General features: G+C 40.0%; 3 protein-coding genes across 5 annotated transcripts in view; 2 read left to right on the forward strand and 1 right to left on the reverse strand.

Annotated features, from left to right (window-relative positions):
• Positions 1–5798, forward strand: part of LOC104954311 (diencephalon/mesencephalon homeobox protein 1-A-like) — a 7733-nt gene extending 1935 nt beyond the window's left edge. Inside the window, exons 2-5 of one of the 2 annotated variants that reach the window (XM_010781402.1) lie at positions 2070–2261; positions 2483–2661; positions 3224–3620; positions 3735–5798. In XM_010781402.1, coding sequence (XP_010779704.1) covers positions 2070–2261; positions 2483–2661; positions 3224–3620; positions 3735–4174 — 1208 coding nt within the window. In that variant the 3' untranslated portion in view covers positions 4175–5798. The remainder of the gene's footprint in view (positions 1–2069; positions 2262–2482; positions 2662–3223; positions 3621–3734) is intronic. The other variant, XM_010781403.1, reaches the window with a different exon arrangement.
• Positions 5799–10045: 4247 nt separating this feature from the next.
• nsun4 (NOP2/Sun RNA methyltransferase 4) lies at positions 10046–14775 on the reverse strand. Its single transcript, XM_010781404.1, has 8 exons — positions 14657–14775; positions 13938–14157; positions 13084–13255; positions 12751–12905; positions 12505–12665; positions 12047–12171; positions 11782–11914; positions 10046–10790 (listed from the first exon to the last, which is right to left on the reverse strand). Exons 1-8 carry the CDS (start codon positions 14747–14749, stop codon positions 10647–10649), a joined length of 1203 nt encoding a protein of 400 aa, XP_010779706.1. The 5' UTR covers positions 14750–14775; the 3' UTR covers positions 10046–10646.
• Positions 14776–14910: 135 nt separating this feature from the next.
• The window catches only part of uqcrh (ubiquinol-cytochrome c reductase hinge protein), a 2551-nt gene continuing 1548 nt past the window's right edge, over positions 14911–15913 (forward strand). Inside the window, exons 1-2 of one of the 2 annotated variants that reach the window (XM_010781406.1) lie at positions 14911–15081; positions 15479–15556. In XM_010781406.1, the coding sequence (XP_010779708.1) occupies positions 15034–15081; positions 15479–15556 (126 nt within the window). In that variant the 5' untranslated portion in view covers positions 14911–15033. The remainder of the gene's footprint in view (positions 15082–15478; positions 15557–15913) is intronic. The other variant, XM_010781407.1, reaches the window with a different exon arrangement.

The following is a 15913-nucleotide window of genomic DNA, read 5'->3' on the forward strand; positions in this document are numbered from 1 at the left end:
GGGGGGGCCCATTCAACTCAAATACTTGGGGGAGTAAAGTAAATGTTTAGCGAAGCACCTTCTGTCCCGGCGAATTAAACTATTCCCCACCGCCCTCTGATCACATTCATCAGCCGCCGCAGCCACTTAATAGGCTGGGAATGGGCACTGCGGGCATCACACACACATACACACACACACACACACACACACACACACACACACACACACACACACACGCACGCGCACGCACAGCACAGACACGCACACGCACAGACACACGCAAACACACTCAAAAGCTGCGAAGTGGATAGGAAAAAGTGCCTGTTATAAAAACGACCACCTAGTCTTTTCTGACTTACAACACATTTTTATAATAGCTTATTTGGCCATATAAAATCAATAATAATAATAATAATAATACAATTCATACTGAAATCAAATCCTTAAAACTGACATTTGATTGTTACAAAAACTATAGATATTCAAAAGACGTCAACCAGAAATAAGGTCAATTAAAATGAACAACAATTTAGTTTTAAATCAAAACTAATATCCGGAAGAAATTGTTCAGAGCATTGGTCAATTTAAAAGGTTCTGCAATGTCAAATATTACTCTTTATAATTTTAACAACACTTTCTGATTTTTCTTTACTTTGTTGAAATTTACATCACAATTTTGAAAAACACGTTGTGAATTAGAGAGATCAAATAAAAACGAAATTAGCTAAATGATAACCTGAAAAGTAGGCCTATCTGTCCATAACTTTAAGAGCAATTATTCTGGATAGTCTGTCATATGGAGAAAGATTGATATATTTTCCCTACGGACAGTAACAGTTATAATAACTGTTTGGGCCTCTCAAGTATGCCCTCCTCCGTACTAATACATATCTAATCGTATCCTGAAGGCTATACATCTATGAACATCTCAGTCGTGGAGGATAGCAAATATTCATTGCGAGACTTTAAAGACATTTTACATTTTTATTTTAAAAATAACACAAACTAAACTTAAATAAATGTAAACGTTTCTGGAAATTAATACAAGTAATACACACATTTAAACAACACTTATTGAGAATAACATTTCTGTAACCATCTATTCAAAAATAATCCTGCTGTCTGGTCGCAGGTTTTGGACACCGACACCCGGAACAAATCTTATTTCCTTTTCCTATACATTTCATCAACGCCTTGATCTGTCAAGCAACGTTTTTTCACTTGGGATTTGGTTGCTCCGGGATCATAAACGACGTAAATAAATTCATGAATAAGGCATTCGTCACGGTTCATTATGGGAATGAGTGATAATTACCCCAATTAAAAGTCTTTTGTATAATTAATGGATTGAACACAGCGATAATTGGATGTTAATGGATAACACTTTAGTCTGACTGCGCACATCAAAAATATATTGGCCCTTAAGCGCGAGGACCTCATGTAAAGGATACTAATAAAAAGCTCGTTTGACTTATTTTCTGTCATTACCAGGTCGAATAAGGCCTACTCAGATATTGAAGTAAAATTAGACCGTAGGAATACTTTCATTCAAAATGCAAAATGTTATTTAAGTAAAAGTGCAAAAGTATTCAGAATATAAAGTAGGCTACCAAAAGTAAAAGTATTATGCAGATTGGCCCATTTCAAAATAATATATCATATATTTTTGATTAAATATTGTTGCATCAATGTGTTATCAAAGCTGGTAAAGGTGCAGCTAATTTAAATTACTTATAGGGTAGCTTTTGAATTTACTCCAAGTGTAACTACAATCTTATTTAGGTGTTGTTTATATTTCACATAATTACAAACAATTGCAAAGTAACCAAAGATATTAAATAAATGTAGTGAAGTCAAAGTAAACGGTTAACCTCTAAATTGTTGTGAAGCAGAAGTATAGCCTATACAAATCAGCCCAAAATTGTACTTAAGTAAAGTAGGTACTTCAGTAAATCTACTTATAGGTTATACAACACATGGTCATAACGGTGAGTTTTAGCTCAGTGCACTGCACCCACCAGCATCCACGCGCCTTTACTTTCACAATGTCCTTAAATGAACTCCATTCCTTCCTCTTTAATTCACAGCACTCTCTTCCGGTCCGCAGGTAAAGCGACCTCCCAGCATGCAGCACTACGGGGTGAACGGCTACTCTCTGCACGCCATGAACTCGCTGAGCGCCATGTACAACCTGCATCAGCAGGCCGCGCAGCAGGCACAGCACGCGCCCGACTACCGGCCATCCGTGCACGCGCTCACACTGGCAGAGAGACTAGCTGGTAATTGAGTGCACGCTCACACACAAACTCATATTTTGGATGCATATTGTTGCCCTTTCTGCAGACAAATTATTCAAGCTAGTTGAACAAATGTAATTGTGACATATTATAATCAGACTGGCTGACAGTAATGCAAATACAAGTGAGCTGTTTAATTATTAGACGAACATTAAAATAAACTTTCCGTGTGTTTTTCCTTTCCAACGGCTGCGCATTTCAAGACATCATCCTGGAGGCTCGCTACGGCTCTCAGCACCGCAAACAGCGCCGCAGCCGCACGGCCTTCACCGCACAGCAGCTCGAGGCGCTGGAAAAGACCTTCCAGAAGACACACTACCCGGATGTGGTGATGAGAGAGCGACTGGCCATGTGCACCAACCTGCCCGAGGCCCGCGTGCAGGTTAGACGGGCTTTTAATGCTATATGTTGTCTTCGAATTATTTATCCATCTGATCAATTATGTAATTTTTAATGCAGGTGTTGTATATTATGGGCACCTCAAAAGTGTTTTGTTGTGTTTGTACACTATCAACTGTGTGTGCATTATCTTTGAATGGCAACTTTATTTGCAATTAAAGAAGTAGTGAGAACATTCACAATATATATGTAGCCTATATGTCTTTTATTTATAACTGTCCATTATTACCAAAACAGGAAAATGAAAATAATTTTAGAGAGTACTGAATCATATTTTTTTTCATTGAATGGGCACAGAGATAGGTTGTCATCTGAATACGAAAAAGTACTAAAGTAAATGTAAATTAAACTATTAATAATGTTAAAACTGATGTAATTTTGATTATGATAATTTATCTTAAACTTTATGTTGCTGACATTTTCTGGGCTTTGTATATACCACTCAATCATTTGATACAGACTGGTACTACAGTTTGTGTCCATAGTTGGACATCTCCTCAGCTTGTTCTCCCTCTAACTCGCCCTCTTCTCCCCTCTGCCACCAGGTTTGGTTCAAAAACCGCAGAGCCAAGTTCCGTAAGAAGCAGCGCAGCCTGCAGAAAGAGCAGCTTCAGAAGCAGAAGGAAGCCTCAGGAGAAGGAGGAAGCGAGAAGGAGGATGCAGCTCCCTCCACAACTGTCCTTCCTGACACCCAACTCCCTCCTCCCTCCTCCTCCTCCTCCTCTTCTCTGGAGACAGAGGTTGCTGGGGTCTGTCCCGAACCCCTGGACATCGAACTGAATGTCACATCAGCAGAACACTCTGGCAGCGAGTCTGCGACAGAGGACAATGCCACAGATAAGGAGGACGAGGGTAAATCTCAGAGAGAGGAGATGAAGTGTGAGAGAGCAGCGACTCCTGAGGACAGATCTCCAGGTTGCAAAAGACTCAGCCCTAAACCAGGTAAGAACCTGACACCTGATTTTTACTCTGACAGGAAGCTGAATATGCTACTCTTGGCAAGACTGTATTCATCAGCTGAATGAATAATTCAAATCTCCTCTTGTCTTTGTCCAGACTCTCCTTTCGTCTCTCCGTCCGTGACGCCCTCCTCCTCCAGCGGCGCCATGTCCAGCGCTGGCCCCCTCCCTCAGAGCCACTCTTACTCTTCCTCCCCCCTCAGCCTGTTCCGTCTGCAGGAGCAGTTCCGTCAGCACATGGCCGCCACCAACAACATGGTGCACTACCCTGCCTTCGACCTCTCCGCCCCATCTTCACTCCCCTACCTGGGGATGAATGTTAACATGCCCCCCGCCCCGCTGGGCTCTCTGCCCTGCCAGTCTTACTACCAGTCCCTGTCCCATCACGCCCAGCAGGTGTGGGGCAGCCCCCTGATGCAGGCGCCGGCTGCGGGCGGCCTGGCCAGCCACAACAGCAAGACCACCAGCATCGAGAACCTGCGTTTGAGAGCCAAACAGCACGCCGCCTCGCTGGGACTGGACACAATGTCTAACTGAGGATCAGATTGTATGGAGGGCACACTCAACATACACACACATCACCCCATCCCACTGTGTGTACGTGAGACTGTGCACAGGACAACATGCACAGGACCTACAAAGCTCCCAACATCAACAGCTGGTTTGACTCCTCTTAGCTTCCAAATCATCTGACGGTCTAGGACACAAGATATTGAATATTGATGCGATGGATGAAATGAATGTCCCACTCAGAGGACAGTGAACTTATTCATGACTCACATGATGATGTTTCCATCAGACACCTACTGTAATGCTGGACCTTCTTAACATCTGAAAAAAATCTAAATAAGAATCACTGAAATCGATGTACACAGCTGATGATGGATGCACTCGGTTTAAAAAGGACAATGCAAATAATGTTTACAAGAACAATGTGAATAAATGAGGCACTTTTGAAGGAATTGGGCTCGTTGGCCAGGAGGAAAAAGGTATCGCTCATGCAGCAGGGAGAACCTTTCTTTCACAGGACCATTGACATTTCAATTAAGCAGCGTGGTTATGTACATAGCATGTACTACATAACAGCACATAAATAAAAATAAACTTCAAGCTGTGTTGTCCTCAATAGCATAATTAAAAGAGACTCATTTACCAGTTTAATGGCCAGTAATATGCCACTTTGTACAGAGGCTGGCTTGATAATGAGAAAATGATTTCAGTGAGTAAATTCTCAAAGCTTTTAATTACATTTTGCCCTGGGCTCAGGGAGCTGGGGCAAATGCAATTATGAACATGAATACCATTTAAGACTGCCTTTATATATTCAAAAGCTCTGTGGCAACATGATTGACATCATTTAAACATGAGTTGATCACTTTGAATACAAAGTGATAAGGAAAACAAATATGGACAAATGAATAAATGTCCCGTCCCATATTTAGTTAGCAGTTATTCTTGCATTATTGAGGAAAACATGCCGCTTGTCATTGAAAGTAACACCGTCTGTAAGCACTTGAGGAGAATCACACATGTCTCCGATGTTTTCTGTTAATGTGTAATGTCTTCACACGAAAAAATGCACATTATTTGAATATGTAAAATACAAAAAAAGTCTATCTATTAATGTTTACTGGTAAGGTAATTGTAAAGTTCATATTATGTTGTACAATTGATAACGGACTCAGATAAAGTTCCTTTTGCTGTCAGATTGTAAGATTGTATTCGCTCACCGGCAGCCCCCTCTTACCCCACCTCTATTGGTTGTCTGTGTAACGATCCTGGGTTGCATTAATATTTTAAATGTGATTTCTTTCTACACTTGAATTGGCTAGAAAGAAGCAAATTAACTAATATGGATCGCTGCAAAACTGTCCCCTCATGTATGCTGCAATCCAGACAAAAGTGAACAGATTTCAGTGAATTGACCCGAGTCCTTTGTGTACTGCTGTCTTGACTCTTTGAGTTCTGTTGTTGCTATTATTCTAATGCTGTCCCCCCCCACTGTCTCTGTCAAACTACTTGGTCCAGTGGTAGATACATTTATAATGGTGGAGGAGAGAGATGGAGCAGACCATCAGCAGTGTTGTTTCCTTTGCCCCTCCCTGAAGATGTAGACTTGAATTAGTGTTGTTGTAAAATAATCGCAAATAAAAACATTGCTTGAAGACCTTTACAATGAATCTGTGTTGCATATTTAAGTAGTAGAAGGCTAGTAATGGCCGAACACTGACAAAGGTGGGTTGCTATTAAAATTTACAATTAAAATGCCCAAAACATTTATTAAATAAGCAAAAGTACAAATATGTTAATTTGCCTTTCAACTGCACAAGCTTCAAAACGAATTGATCGAGTGCACCTAAACAACTCTGAAGCAACAACGTTTGTTTAAAAAATCCTTATGTGGCAAAAGTAAAACAGATGTAAGCAAGTTAAATATAATGTGGGTTATATTATATATTTCAGGCAAAACAAAGTATGGGAAAAAGGTGATGGTGAGAGGGAAAAGGTAAAGAAAAGAAATCAAGATAATGAAAAGACATTAGATTAAATTAAGAACAATACAAAAATTAAATAAAAATAAAATGCATGAGAATTATTATGGAGACAAAGAGTATGGAGTAAAAGAGACAGAACAGGAACAACGTAATCTGAAAAAAAAAGAGAAAGCGCACAGAGACATAAGCTATCCCCAATGAATAAGCAGGCCATTATCCTGAAGAATGACGGCCTGGGGCAGTGATTATGCTGCTATTATATCTTTAACAGCATGGTTTGTCAAAACGCACAGACCCCCACCCCAACCCTGCTCTCACACACACACACACACACACACACACACACACACACACACACACACACACACACACACACACACACACACAGCCCCCCGGAGCAAGCCCCCCACACAAAAATCACAGTGTACCATTCAATCAGTGCTTTTTCCCCCCTCCCTCCTCTCCATGGTTCTCTTAAAGGTTTTAAGCATGGCGAGAATGAAAAGTGCCAGCGTTAGAAACCTCGGCCCATTGAGGAGGTGACAGGGTCTGCCAGAATATGATCCTAATCCTGTTTCCAGCATTCTTTTAGCTCACTGGCATTGCCATTTCGCCACATATTCTCTGAGCTGTCAGGCCCAGGGAAATCCCTCTAATAGTGCATTGCCCAGATACACATCAAAGCCCTCCTGGAAACTACCAGCAGGAACTTAAGGGAGAGTACAATCAGGCTCACAGCTGCACATACACATGCAAAGAAAAGAGATTGAACTCATACGTGATGCTTAAGGGGAAACTGCAACTCAAATCCCTGGACTTTTTTACCTTTAAGACTCAAGACTTTTACCATAAGTGTAAAATCTAGTGCAATAGATAGAGAAAGACAACAGGTGGCTGAACTGTGTGTCCTGGGCCACCCTCCTTTAGTTCCACTTCATCTTCCAATTTCTTCGTGTCCTTTTTTTTCTTAAACACTGACTGCCATCTCACCCCTCCCCGGTTAATCTTCTTAGAGAGAAGAAAACCCCCATTCTCTCTCTTCTTAATCTGGCTGCAGCCTAAACCTACGGTTGAATTTCCAATGGGGGCCTCACTAAACTCTCAGCCACTTCATGGAGGACTGAGGCATTCGGAAGATGCTTAGATAACATATCAAGTGCATGGCTTGTGTACAAGGCGTGGTTGACACAAGTTTTGAAATAGTATAAAGGGAAACGTTTTAGCTATGAGCGACAGAAAAGACGGTAAATATCCCATGTTCTTAAATGTTACATTTAAGCAGGCTTTATTATGAAAGTACTGTATCTTCACAGGCCTGTGCCACCAGAAAACTAACACTGAAGGTAGGTTCAATAATATAGCTCCATACCAATATATATTTTGATACAAGAAGATACCAGAAGAATGACATTTGACATATTAAATATTATCACACATCCAAAATTATAGATGAAAATTGTGCAAAAGGGCAATTGTGTCGTAATTTAAATGAGCCTCTAAACAGTTTGTGATCCAGTGAGTCTTCAAATCTCTATGTGAGCTTCACCAGCGTGGAGGAAAATGAAAAGAAAACTGAAGAGAATGAAGTAGGAAAGGGAAGAGGTAAACCTATGCATGTCAACTGCATCTCATCAGTCTGTCCTTACTGTAACACACGTTTTACTGGAACATGATACAAATAATACTTTCCCTCATTTCAATTGACACCTGGATGCCTGTAAAAGTAAGTAGAAATCTAGAAATAAATGTCAAAAATGTGTACATATGAAAATAAAATCCCACACTCCGTATCATTTTCTATCCGCCCTGTGGCAGAGAGCATCCTGCTGGGCTCAGTCTACATACTGCCTCTGCAACAAAGACCCCCATTGGAGAAAACCCCTCTCCCACCACCAACTGGGACACGTCTGAGCTTCACCTCTGGGCTGCGGGAACAGCAGCATTTGCTTTAAATACACAACAACTGGGTTCCTGTGTGTTTCTTTACTAAACATGAAGACACCTAAATCTTCACCTCCGAATTGGCTGAAGACACAAAACTGAATCCTTCATTTCAGAGCAGGTGAAGATTTAGATAAAGTTCATATTTTGAGATCTGAACACTTGTTAATGTTTAGAGGTCTGATCTTGTACTTAAGTAAAAGTAGTAATATGTAAAAATACTCTGTTACAAGTTAAAGTCCTGTATTCAAAATCCTAAGTAACAGTAGAACAAATATCACCATTAAAGTATACTTACAGTAACAAAAGAGAAGTATGCATTCTTGTCCATTTCCGAATCAAATATATAAAATAATGAGCATTGACGCATTCATTTATTACAATTGGTAACTTTGAAGCTAATTAGAATTGCTCCTGGATATCTATTAGTTGATTTAGCTCATAATCTGAATAAAGTAGCTAGTAACTAGAGCTGCCAAATTATTTAGTACATTATAAAATGTAATATTGGCTCCTAACATGTAGTAAAGTAGAATTATTAAGTAGCATACATTTAAAAGACTGGTAAAGTAGAAGTACCTAAAATGTGTACTTAAGTTCAGTATGAGTAAATGTACTTTATTTTCTTCCACCATTATCAGTGCTTTTCCCTTTTGCCATCATTTACCAACAAACTTTAGTGTTCCAGTTTCAATAGATAGAGGTCATCACTAATGGTACACGATCATACATTCAGCAGCTTGTGAGGTACTAGGTGAAAACATGACACCATTAGTGTGTTTATTAACAATAATGCAACATTTGAAATTGTATTTGACGCAACAGAAGCCTGGAAGATAAATCCATAATATTCATCTTTCTAATACACAGCAGATGTCTGCCTAACACAGGCTTACACACAGGGACACAAACGCACAGCGGTTCATTGGCTAATTCAATAATAAAGCAGACAGCCAGTGGATTCTATAGACAGGCAGAATGGAGAGTAACTCATCTCTAACCGCCTGCCATCTCCCGAGTGTTAAAACATGTAAATTTATGTAAGAGCCCATAGGAAACACATATTTACAATACGTTTAGGTAATCACAAGATGTACGGGGAGGCATCCGAGGCCCTGGAGACGAAAGCAGTCAATACAAAAATAGTTTTTATGTGTCATTAATTCCCTCTGCATTCCCAGATACATCCCCCTTTTACAGCAGTAATACAGTAATCACTCACAATCGCACAGAAAATTATCTGCACTCATCTGTGGAATCAAAAAAGCGGAGGGGCAAAACGTCCCATTTTAGCTCTCTGCTGCCTCTTTAATGTTCATCTGGGAGCCGCATGGCTGCCGTCCGACCCTGCACGGGGATGGGAGTCGGCTCCTGCACTTGGAGCAGCTTAATGACAGTGGGATGTGGATGGTGGACTCGTTAGACACACACACACACACCTTTTTCACGCTACATTGCCCGGCCAGGACAACATAAAGGGTCATCGGCGGTGTGATGGAAAAAGAGGCAGCTCTCCGCTCACATTAGGCAGAGCAAACACTTCCCCTCTGAGTGATGTCAATGCAAAACAGACTCAATCCAGATATAATAATGAAAGTTGCACAGATTCAGATGTGAGAAGCCAAATAGTCAAATAAGTCATTACCTGCCTGTCCATTACACACCCTGCTTCCACACAACGCGTTATTAGGCAAAGCCATCAAACCTGATGAATAACCAGAGAACAAGCCCAAACCCGTTCTCATTGCAGAGTTAAAGAGAGCAGGTAATTCTGATGGAAACGTGTGTTTTAGTAATGTGATCTCTAAGGGCATACACAGTGGAGCTTACAAACACTTCTTCAGTGTCCTCTAGTGGACACAACGTATACAGGACACTTTCATCTTAGCTGTTGTTGCCATCTACAGGAACACAATATAATTACAATATGAAAAGACATTGCAAAGCTGAGTTCAAATAAGAAAACAGAGAATTGAAAAAATGCATTTATTCTAGAGGACATGATGTAAAGATAATAGGTTTAGTGACATTGAAACAACTAGAGTACATTTTCATGCATGTATGCAAAGACATGTTCAATTTCTTATAATGTTGCAGATGAATCTCATTATCCTCAATAGTGGAAGTCTCTGATATTGTTACCTATATTTTATACATTACCGTTTCGGTCGGAAAACTCACCTTTAAGTAAGAACATTTTAGAAATATTTTGGGGAATAAAAGCAGTCTGGCATAATTGTTACTACTGGGTAACCAAGTGTGGTTAATTTCTTGTTCTTCAAAATAAATAAAAAGAATGTTCAAAGCAAACAAAATGTATGAATGTAACTGGTGTTCCTGTAGGTTGAGTCCAAAAGTCTCCATAACATTCTGCAGTTCCATGCCGTCCACAATAATAATCTCTCAGTCGAGGTCCTTCACCCAGATTCTTTGTGTGTCCCATCACATTTGACCAAGCGTAGTCCAGTGCTTCCACAGTCCACAGGGGGATCCTCTGCTTAGTCCATAAAGCATCAACAAATCATTCAAATGTCCACAACGATTTGGTGCAAAGCAACTCATCAGTCCAGAGTCTATGTGAGCCTCCTCAGCTTGCACATGTAGATCGGGCCAAAGTTAGCAGCTAAATGCGGGACCACCATCTCACCCAGGGGGAGGTCGGGGGCAAAGTCAAAGGTTTTCCTAAACATGTGTGTGAGGGGTCGCAGATCAACAACCTGAATAAGGAAATTAAAAAAGTTCAAATTATTTGATGTCATTTTATTCCTAGTTGTCAAAAATCTTCATATTTTGTTGGGTTGTATCATTGAATCTCTGTTAAACTGTTTCTGGTTGACGCTTACAAAGTGTGCATCAGGGTTTTGGTTAAAACAGGTTGTTACCGATCAGCGACATTTAAATGCCCCGGTTTACTTATATAAAAAATGACAGCGACATGTTTCCTCTCAGCTGGAGAATGTCATTGGACCTGCTTAGTTTCAGACAGGCTGCGCGGAGTAGATTGAACTCATTCATAACGTCAATCAACATTTGAACGCTGCGCAGCTTTTTATTTGTTTGTGGTATAACCCAGAATGTGTGCACAGCTGCAGATAAAGGTAAGTATTAGTATTCATTCTGCAGCAGCACACTGTTCTACTCTCGTGCCTTAGCTTAGCTTCGGCACAGAGCAGAGCAGAGCAGAGGTGAAGTGTTCACTTTTGATGGTTACAGTTACAAAAGGCTTGGTTGAGAATATTTGAGAAGAAAAGATGACGCCGTGGACGGCTGCCATGTTTATTTCAATGTTTGCTTTTTATTTTGTCCTATATATAATATGTTGCTTTGTTGGAGGTGCTAGGTACTTAAGATTTGCATTGCCATAACTACACTGTAGCTACTGTGCATAGGACAATAAAACCCTTGAACCTTGAAATAGATATTTGTTCAGTAATAAAGAGTGGTGGCTCATAAGACTTCTTTCAAGTTGCGTAATCAAAAACGTTTTGCTCTTCCATTTGACGCATTCAAGCACCTCAGCTACACATTTATAATAAACATTTTAAAAGATCGATTTTTAAAAGATAACACTGGAACTAAATTGTGAGAATTGGTCTCACCCGACGGAAATGAAATGTGTCCGAAAACAAATGTTACCATTAATGAACTGGTGTAAAATAGATAAGATAAGATGGACCTTTAATAACCCCTGTAGAGTGTGTGTCTGACCTGGAGCTGGATGCCGTGGTCTTCTCGAGCCGTGTGGATGGCCTGCTCCACCACACTCAGGTTCTGGATTTGAGAAAGTGTGCAGGTGGAGTAGAGGATCTCCCCTCCTGGACAAGCTGCTTCAATCCCCGCCCTGCACGTTGGAGAGAGGGAGAATTCAATACAAATAATCTTGTCCTCTTGTGGCTTCACTTTATATTTATGTGACAAAATGTAACCACATTCAAAGATAATAACCACAATGTAAAGGTTCACCGAAACTTACAGCAGCAGATCCAGCTGTAGCTGCGGCAGCCTGCGTCTCTCCCCCGTCCGGTTCTTACTGAATATATTGTTGTCGTCCTCCATGAGTGAATGTCTGTCTGTGGTGCAAGGGACATCAACAAGGACCTGGAAGACAAAAGGAAGAGGTGGAATAAGTGGTGGTGTTAGGATAAACACATCTCAACATGACCAGAAACAGAATCCGGTTTATCACCAAGTAGGTTAACACATATGAGGAATTTTTACTTGGTGTTATGGCGCATACATAAACATAAAAAAAACACAGATAGAAAAGGATATTGAGAAAACTATAATAACATTAAAAAATATAGCAACATTTGCATTGGATATGGTTGAAAACATATAAATAAAATTGGAATAAAATGTTTGCAGTAATGAAAAACATGATATTGTTTACATTGTGTGCATTAATGTAATGATGACATGTCAGAGACTTACTCTGTCAAAAGTGTTCTTTTCGATCTCCCCCCACTTGGTCCCATCAAAGGTGGTGATGCGTAGTTTCTCGTCTGACAAAAGCGGCTTGGGAACGTAGCTTCCCAAGACTTTTCTCAGTCTCGTTGTCCGAGAAACGGAGGCGTCATTTACGCCGAAAAAACCTTTGAATGCAGCCGATGGAGGGTTAATTACAGCTGACAGAAGCACTGTGTGAGGAAAACAGAAGGATGGGAGAAGCCCTCTTACCTATAGACTTGGTCTGAAGTAAAGCCAGGGTCTTTCCTCCTGGAGCAGCACAGAGGTCAAGCACATTGTGACCTTCCTGGACGTTCAGTGCGAGACAAGGCAGCACAGAGGCTGCGTCCATCAGGTAGTAACCCAAACACCCAAACATGTCTGGTCTTTAGAGGACAAAAAGGACAAGAAGGAATCAGAATACACTTTGAGTAAGACATTTGACATGATATAAACTGTCCTGTTGACTGTTGCACCATTTTAAAATATATATATTATTGAATTATAAAATACAGAGCTTTAAAAAGGCCTTAAGAATTGACCATAACTAACAGATAAGCTTACCTAGCAGGCTTGAATCGTGTGATGTCCCCTCTTGGAAACACCAAGCACTTGATGTTGGGGCTGAGCTGCAGAGCAGGAAGCTGCCGAGCATCAAGGTCAGATTTATTCACAGAAACATGAGTGGACTCCTCCTCACCGGCCACTTCTGGTTCTTGCTCCAAGTATGGCTGGGCTGTAGAACCAATGAAGGAAGTAGAATGGATCATTTTCAAATTGTGCTTTTTAAACAACATAGAAAAAGATTGAGTTTAATATGACTTTAAAAGAAGACATACTTGCAATTGGCTTTTTTATATTTATTTCCCCATTTTCTTTCCTTTAAAATGTGCCATTTCTCTCATACACAATGTTCAAGGAAAATAGGTAAATAACAAACGTTCTGGTTTATGTCATAATTCTAGTATATAACGATATGAACTAATATGTATTTGATATGTAACATAACTCTTGAGCTGCTGCTATTTTATTATGCTAATGGATTTGATTAACTCTTACTTTGTGTTTCTTCTTTTTTTTTTTTATCCTGTTCAGGCCTCTGGTGTTAATTACAACGTGTTATATTGTGTATTTTAAATTCTAACCTCCACTTTCATCTGATTTCAGTACACCCTTTGAATAAAATAAATCTAAAAAGGAAAGCTTTTCAAACATCAATTTTCCATGAACAAATTGACCCAAAAGAAAAAAGGCATAGAAAAAACGTGAAAAAGGAAATGTCAATATCCAAGTCGATTTAAAAAAAAACTAAATATATGTGCAGCCCTAACAAATGGCATGATTTATTTTGTTTTGTTTTTAATTCTGCGTGCCATGCTTGATATGGCATCGTAGGAAGAGGAGAAATGCACACCCACCTTCTGTTTCTATGTCACTGGGGAAATCCTTGCATCCCTTGGCTTGGAGCTCTGCCTGAACATCATCATGGCCGTAGTTATTGAGCAAGGCACCGTATTTCCTCTCTGACAGCAGGGCGGCTCGGACAGACGGCCACAGCGGCCCCAGCTGGACGCTGTAGGTGGAATCGAAGTTCTGCAGGGCCAGACCGGTGGCAGGGTGCTTGATCCGTGTGGCAGCCTGTCGGAAAGGAGGGAGGGCAAAAACACAGGTTACATGCTTTGATGTTCGTATCTGTTTATGTGTTAGTTTAATTAGTTAAGTTAAACAAATTGGCTTAATGCAGGGTTTTAAAGGTCATGTTGGTGCAAAGTTATATATTCTTTGAAATATGAAAATGTATTGTGATGTAATGGAAATGTAATACAATTATACACATAATAAGTAAACTATGGGAAAACAATACTGAATGATGCATATTTAGCTAGAGAAGAAAATTGAAAATGTCATGTATCTTAACACAGTTTGTTTAACTTCAATCAAGTTCTCATTGATTAAGTTCACCATAGTAATGCAAGTGGAAATGTAATCTATCCATTTTAAACGTTTACTCTATATTGCTATAGCATATATTCTGGATGGCTTAGGACATGAAGTTCATTTAACACCTCAAAGGGAGAAACAGTTTTACAGATAACGACCATGATCGGCTATATCTATATCTGCATCCACTACATACCCATTTTTCCTTCACTCGGTGACGTTTTTGCGTTAGACATCTTAAATCTTTAACTTTTCTCAGCAGCAGTCTGGTCTCCATGAGCAGCGCCATCTTGCCGTGCTGCTATCTTTTTGGTCCGTCTCCGCTCCGTCAGCCAAAACAAAGGTTCCACTTGCCTTGACTGCCTGTATAGGCGGGGCTTACATAAAATGCAATTCAATGATTGGACCAAAGCCCCCTCAGTTATCACTTTACACCAATCGTAAACGCTTTCCGGTTGTCAGCTCGTTGTTTCCTGCTTGTGACCGACCTTACGTCCTTAACGAAAAGTGCCGCAGACGAGTTCTGAATTCTGTCCTCTGTGGGGATACTTTGTACATTTTAGAGGAGTAATCATGGGTTTCGAGAAGAAGATGGTCCAGTACGATGACCCCGACGAGGAGGTACTGAAAAATAACTATACGTTTCTAAAAAACGCTTTTTTTGTAGGGCTATTTGTTGGTCAATGTTACCTAACAGCAACACTAACGTTATCTGCGCTGTAACGAGCTGAGTGTCGGTTTCTCTGAAGATATGACTCGGAGCTTAAATATTAACACATTAATTAACGTTTGTCAAGGTGTCTTGATGTCTCATTTTACTGTGATTGGTCACAGGTTACCTCTGGGTGTAACACCGGCATTTTATATTGGTTTGTTGGTTATATACGTTGATTTTAATTATACCTGCATTATTATTATTTGAGCTGAAGCTTCAATGCTTTAAGTTCATGTTCCTTTTTAAAAAATAATATTTTTCATGCAAAACTAAATAAATATCCATTATATTGTCAATGAGCAGGAGGAAGATGCCCCTGCTGAGGAGGAAGATGCCCCTGCTGAGGAGGAGGAAGAAGAAGAAGAGGAGGAAGACATGGTGGTAAGTTCATGTTATGAATATGCTTTGTGGACAAAATATCATTTCAAACCTAAGTTGAAACACCAGACATAAGATAAGATGGTACTTTATTGATCCCAATATGGGAAATTGTTTGTGTTGCAGCAGCATAAAAAGACAAGGCATTTGTACAATAACAATTCAAAGACTAGAAATAAACAAGAAAGTAGACAATATACCTGTTGATTTAACAAGGTATGATATATATATAGAGATGTCCCGATCCGATCACGGGATCAGGGATTGGAGCCGATCACGTGATTTTTAAAAGATCGGAATCGGGAGAAAAAAATCGGGGATCGGGATTATTTTTTTTATTTTTAAATACTTTTTTAAAAT

Source organism: Notothenia coriiceps, unplaced genomic scaffold, assembly GCF_000735185.1.
Source record: "Notothenia coriiceps isolate Sejong01 unplaced genomic scaffold, NC01 NC01_scaffold00023216, whole genome shotgun sequence".
In the NCBI taxonomy this organism is placed as follows: Eukaryota; Metazoa; Chordata; class Actinopteri; order Perciformes; family Nototheniidae; genus Notothenia; species Notothenia coriiceps.